Genomic DNA, 10,392 nt, shown 5'->3' with positions numbered 1-10,392 from the left:
AGTTACTTAACCTCTCTGTTTCTTGATTTCCTCAATTACAAAACGAGGACTATAATTGTAGCTACCTCATAGGGTTGTTACGAGGATTCAGTGAGTTAACAGAATACTTAGCACAGTAGGTGCTATGTTTTAAATGTTTTTAAATTTTATTCCTACCAGAAGGAAATTGGGGCTGTGTTAATATTATTAGAATCCTCAAAAACATATCTGAAGTAGATATGATTTAGCAAATGAGGAAACTGAGGTTCAAAGAAATTAAGTTGCCCAAGGTCACACCTAGCCAGCTTAACAGTAAAGCCAGATTCAAATCCTGATTCCAAAGCTTCTGTTCTTAGCCATAATGCCACCCTGCATCTCAGTAGACACTCAAACACTTATGAAAATAATCGGTGGTGAAATAAAGGGGATTCCTGGTTACCTGCAGGGGCTTGCTAACCTGTACTGTACTCCAGCGCTGAGTATCTGCTTGTTCCGTACCGGTGTTGCTGACTCCCAGGACCTGGGGCATTGTTTTCCTGACTGGCTCTGGGAATGCCACCTACTGTACCCCCTGCCTGTCCACACCACTGGCAGAGAGAGGTGATGCCAACAGATTTGAGCATCAGCCTACGGAAAAACACAACACACCGCTAAGTCTCCGACTTCTGAAAAATATGAATCTTTAAGATTCGGGTTATTGGTCTTCTCGTATCAGTAAAGTGAATATTTTATAGACCTGTATCTTTCAGGGAATCGAGTAAACACAGATTAGAGAAAATGAGTAAAGGGTATTAAGCATCTCGGTACCTATGCTGTCTCTTATCCACCTCTCTCCTCTAAGGATCCTCCTAAATCTACTTTTTTGTCTTAATAATCAGTTATTCACAAAAACATCTATTCTGGTAAACACCAAAGTTCCTAAAGCAAATGTATTCCTCACCATATTATGTTCAAAGGGAGTGAAATGATGTTTCTAGTTCATTGCATCTGGTGCTTTTTAAAAGCAGGAAAAGTGCTTAGCCTTCCCAAGGATGGGGCTTAGAGTTCCTCAAATGATAGTGCAAGAGGCCGGAAATTGGTTCTACTCCTGCCTCTGCCCAAAGACTGCACACTCCTGGTTTGGTTGATAAGCAGGTCGCCAATTAGAACTGAGCAGTTTCGGGGCAGGTGACATGGAGCTAAGGTATTTATTCTTCCATTACAGTGCCTCTACAGGAGGGCATGCCATGGAAAGGTCCAGTGACATCAGAGCATCAAGATGCAGAAGGCCCAACTCCATACCGACCTTTTTAGAAACCAACTCAATGGCTCCATCTCCATAGATGATAAGGCAGGGAGGGAGGAAGTGATCTGAAAAAATACCGATACATGTTTTTGCCCAAAGGCTCTCTTGTAGCTTATTGGATAAAGCAGTTCTCATCACAACCAATGAGCTGTTTCCATTCCTTTTTAGGATGGTTATACTCATGCAGGATCAACAGAAAGCAAGCTCTTGGCTGGTCACCATGAGTCTCAACTATATTGCCAAGAGAGAAACCCAGAGTTATCAGGCAGGGGAAAGGGTCCTGCAAATAATAGTGTTTGTACTTCTAGCATTTTGCTCTGGGAGCATGTGTGTATAGGAGGTGAAAGCAGCTTATGTATTTTAACAAACAAACAAACAAAACCTCCCAGGGAAATCCTGAAGAAAGGCAGAAATGTTGAACGTAATTTTAACAGATTAACATGGGGAAGGACTGCAAAGTGCAGTGGTTAGGGGAAACCTGGCTTGGAAACTTTAAATCCAGACTGTTATGTACTGTGTGACCTTGGAGAATCACCCCCTCTAATTCAAGGAGTCTGTTTCCTTCTTTAAAAACTGGTGAGATGCTTGCTTCATGGGTGACCAAAATAATAATTAAATACTGGTGACAGCAGCAGTGTACTCTCCTTAATTTATTATGAGGCTTAAATGAGGTAACACAAGGGAAGGGGCCAGCACCCAGAACATGCACTATTACTCACCAGTTTGCCCTGGCACATCATACCCTAATATCATTTGCTAACATTTACAGAGTATTTACGTATGAGGCAGTGCTGAGCTCTGGGTTTCTAGAATTAAGTCAAGGCTTAGACTGAGCCAGCCTTAAATTTGGGAGTTAGTACTCTTTCAGAGATTGTGAAGATTAGTGAGAAAGTGCCTCTCATGAGGGGTTTAGTACAGTGCCTGGCATATATACAAAGTACTCAGGAAAAGGCAGACTATGACATCAAGGGCAAGCCCCACTTGCCTTGGGAACAATGGGGGAGGGTGAGCAGGTTGACCTGAATCTGTTTTTCCCCTCCCCAATTAGTCATATCCTTTGCTGCTAGCTCTTTGCATTCCTGGTCAATCCCTAGCCTATACGAGGTACCTGGCTCTTCTAGAACAACCATGGAAGGAAGCAGCTCAAGAGCTTGAAGGTTAAGGTACTTAAAATAGAGAAAACTAGTTGGGAGGAGTAGCTGAAAGTCTAAGGGGCTTGTGGGTTCTGGGAATGTTATTTCTTGATCTGGATGCTATAATAGTTACATGGATGAATTCACTTTGAGAGATTTCAACAACTACAATTAAAACTTGTGCACATTTCTGTCTAATTCAAACATTTTAAAAACAGAAACCACCCCTCTCCATCATCTAAAGCATAAAGCAGTCTTTCCCAAAGGGGTGCCATAACTGGGTCACAGGTCGGTCACCTGTGGCAGCACGCAGGCTTGTTGGCTGACCCCGGGAGCAGTACAAATACCATCACTGTTTGGTTAAGATTGGTAGGCACTATCTCAAAAGCCAGGAACAATATCCTCCTTAATCATGCACCAAATGAACAATATCCTCAATCACAAGTTTATTTCAAGGTTGTTTTTCCACCCAAGATCCATTCTATTCACTTGATTTTTAATGACTTTTATCTGCAACAAGAAGAGTGCACAAACATTTAAGGGTCAACACCCCAGATTGCTCTTTACAAAACTGAGTATTAGCCTGACATCATTCTGTATCTTAGTCTTCACTAAGAATTAAATGTCTAGAATATCCCTTCCTCTGCCCTAACTTCCTTTCCCCATAAGCAATGGATCAAAGACCTAAAATAAATTTCTATCACTTATCAAGTCAATGGATACAATACAGACTTCATGCTGGTTTTCTCTTTGAAAGTTTATTGTTTTCTTTAAAAAAAAAAAAAAACCCTATACCTTTTATATTTTACATTCACCTCTCAGAATATTTAATGGTACCCGTTAACGATGTTATAAAAAAAGACCACCACCTGCTTGAAATGGCTGCAAATTTACCATGTTCTGGCATTAAAGTGATTTCAACTCTTTGGACAAATTGGTGTAACAGTAAGCACCGAGATTTCAAATTCCCAGATGAGAAAAAAAAAATTTAATCAGGAGGAAATTTATTTAGTAAAAATTCAAGGCTAAAGAAATGTGAGAAGGAAGCCAAACCCAAAAAACTGTAAAAAATACAATCTTCTCTCCAGAATTAGGTTAAAAAATACAGTCAACCCCATTCTAAACCCCATATTTCTTAGAAAAGTCACCCAGTTCTGAACACAGGGTCTTATACACAAATACATGTAGCTTGATTTGCAGATCAGCCTCTGGGATCGATCTTACACTGGCCCCAATTAGAAGTTCAAAAACAAAAATTAAGTTAGGTAGTCAGACATCTATAAATACTAGTATCCGCATGAATGAAAACACCCTGGCTTTGGTATGGCTACAGAAATCCATCTGGAAATTATTCAAAAGGACATGGTTCAGGGAAAAGGGGGTAGGCAGGGCATGGGGGGAGGGGAACACACAAAACCCCCAAGCAGAGGTAAAATGAATATTGGAACACACCCGCAGCAAACACTGTATATAGACTTGAGGCAGATGCCTCTAACACAACACATATACAGGTTCTTGATCAGAATGGTCTGGACCAACCTTTTTCAAAGTAATCACCTGCAGGAAAGAGTTTAAACTTGGAAATTCATCTGGTGCCCTGGGGTCTAGTGAGAGACAAAGACCATTTGGAATAATGGCCACCCAGGCTAGAAGCTAGCCTCCTTCTCGTCTAGAAACGTCAAAGTCTGTCTTCCCCTTTAGTAAGGTTTCTGCCCACCACAGAAGTACCCCCATCTACTAACAGGAAGGCTGCTTCTGTTCCTGGTCACCACTGAGGCCTGTCAGGCTTCAACTGCTGATTTTTCACCTCTGGGGTGACAAAAGAAAATATTAAGTCCTCTGGGATTAGAAATGTAATTTACTATGCTGATTCTCAAAATGGACTTCTCACCTGCCCCCATTTTCACTAGGCCCAATTAAGAGTTGTGAGGACGCCGAGGAGAAGGCAATGGCGGAGTCGAGACTATGACTAAGGGCGCCCTCAATACCCTCAAAAGTCAGAGAGGAGAGAAGGCAAAAGTGCCCATACCCTGGTCTTCAAATAAATAGTTGCTTCACAAAAGCACAGAGGTCCCACCACAGAAGGCCAGAAAAAGAGGCAATTTGTTCCTGCTTCAATGCGGAACCCCAGTGGTTATCAATACAATCCTCAACTATAAAAACAAACTTTGGTATACTGTTTAGGAGGACAAAACACATGATCATTGAAAAACTCCACCTTCAATGGAAAAATACATGAAATATATCTAATTTCCATCGCAGGGCACTACATGAAAACCAACAGCTGGAATCACAATATGTGATGTGACACACACATCGTATGTGTAACAGTTCAAGCGAGGGAAGTCCTGCCTCACAGCCAAGGCTAACAAACAAGAACAGGTGAAGCCTGTGTTTACCATGGGCTGGGTTCACTGTAGTAAACATCATAGCAGTCGGGGATTGGAGGGCAGAGAAGAAATACAGAACCCCAGGCAACTTTTGATAACAGCGTCATTTATCCTGTTTTCTAAATAAGACTCCAACATCAGAAAAAAAAAAAAAAAAGAGGAAAAAACGGATTGTAAGTTAAAACAAAAATCTATCTGTATAAGTCTTTACTTGTACAAGTCTGTACAAGTCAGTAAGGTTTGGTCTCTGCAGAGCCAGAACTTCAGAGAAGGTGATTTAATTGTCATCACAGTCCCCCCAACTTGCTTGGGGGTATGTACATCAAGAGACAACATGAAGAGAATCACTTGAGACCAAAAGAATTACTTACAAAGAAAGATTTCCTAGGATGTGTAAGTTCTACTGATTGCTCATAGAGACGCTAACAGTTGCTCTAACCCCAAATTTTTTAAACATCTCAAGATGGCAACGTGAGTATAGAAAACCCCAACACTCATCACCCAATGAATCATTTCTCCAATCATGGGAGTGAGGGAAGGATGTAGGAAAGGCTGTTTCATCAGGACTCATTAGGGAGGGTGTCAGTCCAGAGGCAGCCACAGCAGAGCTTTCCTTGTCTTCAACCTGGGCCAAATGAAGCTGTGAGTGCTCAGGGCCTGACAACAAAGTTCTCCAGAGGTTTGGAATGGCCAATGTGCAATAATGGCATCAGCCACAAGAGTGAAACTTGAATCGTGCATGAGGGTCTATAGATCACTGATTATTGCACTATCAATCTCACCTCCCACCCGTAAAAGATTACCCAGATAATCAGCCTGTGGCACATACTTACTACTACCTACTTGGGAACAAGGGAGAGGAAGGAATTACAAATGAAAACTTCTGAAATGACCACTGCTTATTCCAGCTTAAGCTAGAACAAATGTTTGAATAAATCACCTGCATTAAATAACATTTAAAATATGGTACCTTCAGCACATTATAAATATGAAATGTCCCCTCCCCCAACCCCATTTACTTCAGTGCACATAGTCTTCCAGGCAAGCTTTTCCATCGCTCAGCCAGCGGAATGGATGGTGTGCACAGATGTTACACAAAGCATTTATTTCTCTGAGAAGGCCGAGAGCCACGAGAATTCATCATCTCCTGCTAGGACCTCTGCCCCAAGCTTCTGGGGAAATAGTGAATTGGACGCGACAGGGAAAGTAGCTACGTGATCCACTAATCAGATTCAAAACATGAAAATGCACTGGAGAGTGTATCCCTTCCTGCTCTTCTCCATGGTAGAGAGACTTAAAGATAATCAATAAAAATAGCTGTCCCTTCAAACTCAGAGGAGGTTTTCAAAAACAAGTATAAGCAAAAAATAAAGAAATAAAAGGAAAGTAAATCAAACCCCCCAATACGCCTGAAAGTAAAACAGTCTCATCGTGACTGATGTCTGGAAGAAGTTGAGGCAGAAAAGACTGACAAAGTTGGAAGCATCCGGCCACAAAAGTGCCTTAAAGAATTCACTACAGTGCTCTCCATTTCCAAGGCTGAGTAGCTATTCCCAGTAAGTTAACATTTTTCTACTAAGGAGAAAACAAAACAAAACAAAAATAAAACCCACTCCAGAAAAAGGGTCAAGAGAAGAGCACTGTAGAAAGTCAAGCAGCTGAGCGCCGGCGGATCACGAAGAGCCCGCGCTGAAGCTGGCCCAGGTAGATCCTCATCTTGGTGCTGTCACTTGTCTTCCTCACCCAGATCTGCAGGGGAGAGGAAAGGGAACAAGATGAAAAGTTAAATACAGAAGAGCAAATCTCCTACACCATCAAAATATCTGCACGAGTGAGATGCAAGCAGAAGGCTGGTAGCCTTTTGCTGGAATAAACTGTCTCAACTTGTGAGGGCTTCATAAGCACCTCTGACCTCGGGCCATCTAAAGGCATGCCGCTGGGAACAGGCATCAGCCTTGAACTCGTTTCTCAGCCATCTCTCTCACACCTGTGATTACGAAAATGGAAAGCACAGCAATCTTGGGTTCCATTTCTGCCTTGATCTTAAAGATGCTTTTAAATTTGGTTTGATTACTGTGTTATCAACACTCAAGAGACATCTATTCATAAACACAAACTTTCAAATTTGGAAGTATTTTCCTTGCTCCAAGGGACTTCCATATTATACAAACTTTCAATACTTTGGTTTCCTGGCAATGAAGGCTAATGGTTGTGCAGAAAAACAGGGAAAAAATATCAACAATAGAAAAATGCCCACTAATGAGCTAAGGCCCAATTAGGATCATGAGAAGGTTGAAGCACTTCCGAGAGTCCTTCCCTCCTCACCATATCCCTCTCTCACAGACAGTATTAGATTACAGTGCATTTTACAGGGCAGATGCATTCTTCCATTGAATTGAGAATGAACTCTTGCAACAGGGGACTGCCAGGGCTGACAAGTGCACTCAATAAGGGGCATCCTAAAGCCATGGGTGAGAAAGGGAGCTGCTGCCAGTCACCTGACCCCCTGAGCCAGGGTTACTGAGCTCTGTGTGCCAGACACCATGCTGATCAGGCTGAGCTTTTTCACCCGCAAGACAACCCTATGAAATAACTACTATCATTGGCCCCATTTTAAAGAAGAGGAAACCAAAGCTCATCAAGGCTGAGTCACTTATCACGATGAGAATTCTGGTGTCTGACATCAAAGCCCCTGGCTCTTCTCTACTAAAGCAGTCTCTGGCTTCTTCTTGCCTGTTTTTCTGTAACATGCAATTAAATAGAGCCAAAAGCACAGTTTTTTGAACGGTCTGCATCTCACCCAAATATACAAGTTTACAGATTTATCTCCTCCTTCCTGGACTCAGTTTTCAGGTTTTAAAAAAGCTTATTCTGTTTCATCTCAATTTCTTTAATGTGATTATTCAGCAGTATCTCTACTGCTTTAAAGTCAAATACACTGGCTTAAAAATTTAAAAAGTTAAAGACCTCACATGAAGCTAAGCCTCCAAGGGACCTTGCAGAATCATTTTAAACGAAAAACTGATCCCAAGAAAAGCTAAGTCAGGGAGTCATCCACACACTCAGAGCTACCCACCAAACCTGCTTGGAGTCAAGCTATGCTAAAACCAAGTAGCTCCAGTGTCACCTAGAATTTGATCTGAAAAATGAGCTGGAACACTTTCAAGAAATGAGAACGGTTTCCCCATTGCCAGAGTTGCATGTCTTCAGTGCACTGAAGCTTCTCCCCTCCAGAAGACATGTTTCAGTGTCACCATTTGTCAGATCTCACTGACACTCTATTATGTCAAGACGTGACAATATTCGGCAGAGAGAGAGAAAAACAATCTAACTTGCATTTATATTTTTCTGAAAAATCTTGAGGTATCATAGAGGAGAATAATGCACTGGTTCTGAAGTTAGGGTCAGGTACTAGAAGGCCACATGTGCTTGTGGAACAGCCCAGACAGCCAGGTGCAAATGATTACCATGAAATCGTGACACCTCTTGGCTGAGGAACAGGTCTCTCTATTAGCTTCCCTGTTCTGGTTCTGACTTGGCTTGAGGGGACTCACACGGATCCTCAGCCCAGAGAAGAATGGCATTCATTTATCTAGAAGGCTCTCCCTAACCTCTAAGTAAACAATCATTTTGCAAACTAGTCACATTTCAGGGCATTTTCAATTCAGGAAGCTGGAAGAATAGAAGAGGCTTAAGTTATTTCATAATCCAGTTTCATTAGATTTACTGTGCACTGGCACGAATAAGTTACAGAGGGAAGACACATAGAAATCAATTTCTTTGCAGACATTTGTGGACTGATAAAAGATCAAGCCAATCCAGCTATTAAAGTTTTTAACTTTAACTAACAATATAAGTTACACATTGCTTATATACTCCTCATGAAGGACCACTTGGAGAACTCAGAGGGCAGTCATATCATCCTCAGGTATAACCCTCTGAGCTGACTTTAAAACCAGACCCCACCCATCCTAAAGGAGTGTCTCGAGGAGACCAAAAACCAAGGGCATAAGCCTGGCAACTTGTTTTGAGGCACAATAGGACATCTCAGCTAGGAAAGACGGCAGGCAAGTGGCGTGTGGGTCGTTTCAGGCCAGCACTCACTTAGTGAGCACTGACTGGGTGCTAGACCCTGTGCCAGGTGCCTCATTCAATCCTCACAGCAAGAAACAAATCTACTGGTATGTGTGAAAGTTCTAGAGAAACAAAACCAAGATGGAGTATGCTCCACAGTCAAGCTCCATTCTCAGTAGATGGTTACCTTAAAAAGAAGCAGGAGTTGGCCAGGTGTGGTGGCTCATGCCTGTAATCCCAGCACTTTGGGAGGCCGAGCTGGGTAGACCACGGGGTCAGGAGTTCAAGACCAGCCTGACCAACATGGTGAAACCCCATCTCTACTTAAAAAAAAAATACAAAAATTAGCCGGGCGTGGTGGTGGGTGCCTGTAATCCCAGCTACTCAGGAGGCTGAGGCAGGAGAATCACTTGAACCTGGGAGGTAGAAGTTGCAGTGAGCCAAGATAGCACAACTGTACTCCAGCCTGGGCAACAGAGTGAGACTCTGTCTCAAAAAAAATAAAAATAAAAAAAAAGAAGCAGGAGTTGAATGTACAGACACCACACAGACTTGCTTTTTGTTCTTTCCTGGAATCTAGCTCCGTGGTTCCCAAATCAGTAGCTGTACCGGGAGTTCACAAATACCCCATGGAATAGACAAATCCGCATATGTTGTAGTCAAGCGAATGTAAGGACTTTTCAAGGATGATTTTGACAATGTGCAATTTCTGCTTGACTTTAGAATCTAACCCACATAGAAGACAGGACTCCACTGTACTTCCTTGGTGGCACTTTCATTTCAGGTTTGCCCTACCAACACTTCGCAGTACACATTTTGCTTCCCTAAAGGTGAGGGAGTGTGGTTCCCACCTCATTGGCTCCTACAGAACTGATCACGCAGCTCAGTTTCTGGTTGTCCTTTGACTCCAGATAGATGGCCTGGCTCTTGTGGTACCTGACAAAAACAAGGCACACATTTTTAAAAAGGGAGGGACAGAGACAGGAAGTAAAAACCAAACAAAACAAAAACACCATCACAACAAAAATTATAATTAAAGAAGTCTTAATAATTTACATTTGAGGAATAGCCTGGATTTCCCATTTAGCTTAATTTAAAGGCTTCCATCCTGAGGCCAGGCGCGGTGGCTCAAGCCTGTAATCCCAGCACTTTGCGAGGCCGAGGCACGCGGATCACAAGGTCAGGAGATCAAGACCATCCTGGCTAACACGGTAAAACCCCGTCTCTACTAAAAATACAAAAAAAGTAGCCGGGCATGGTGGCAGGTGCCTATAGTCCCAGCTACTTGGGAGGCTGAGGCAGGAGAATGGTGTGAACCCGGGAGGCGGAGCTTGCAGTGAGCCGAGATCGCGCCACTGCACTCCAGCCTGGGTGACAAAGCAAGACTCCATCTCAAAAAATAAAATAAATAAATAAATAAATAAATAAATAAATAAAGGCTTCCATCCTTAGGTTAGAAGACCACTTAATCTTCTTTGGGATCTAAAGCTTATATTCCTTGGTCCCTCTACAGAAGGGAAAAGGCTGAGGA

The 10,392-nt window shown here is 42.4% G+C and overlaps 1 protein-coding gene across 1 annotated transcript in view; it reads right to left on the bottom strand.

The window, feature by feature from the left end:
* Nucleotides 1–3,136: 3,136 nt before the first annotated feature.
* SUDS3 (SDS3 homolog, SIN3A corepressor complex component) overlaps nucleotides 3,137–10,392 on the bottom strand; it is a 44,526-nt gene continuing 37,270 nt past the window's right edge. Inside the window, exons 12-13 of the mRNA XM_063785066.1 lie at nucleotides 9,713–9,797; nucleotides 3,137–6,536 (exon numbers count right to left, since the gene is read on the bottom strand). Of these exons, the coding sequence (XP_063641136.1) occupies nucleotides 6,438–6,536; nucleotides 9,713–9,797 (184 nt within the window). The 3' untranslated portion in view covers nucleotides 3,137–6,437. The remainder of the gene's footprint in view (nucleotides 6,537–9,712; nucleotides 9,798–10,392) is intronic.

The sequence above is a fragment of the Pan troglodytes genome, chromosome 10 (genome assembly GCF_028858775.2).
Source record: "Pan troglodytes isolate AG18354 chromosome 10, NHGRI_mPanTro3-v2.0_pri, whole genome shotgun sequence".
Taxonomy (NCBI): Eukaryota; Metazoa; Chordata; class Mammalia; order Primates; family Hominidae; genus Pan; species Pan troglodytes.
This window is presented reverse-complemented; position numbering and strand designations above follow the sequence as displayed.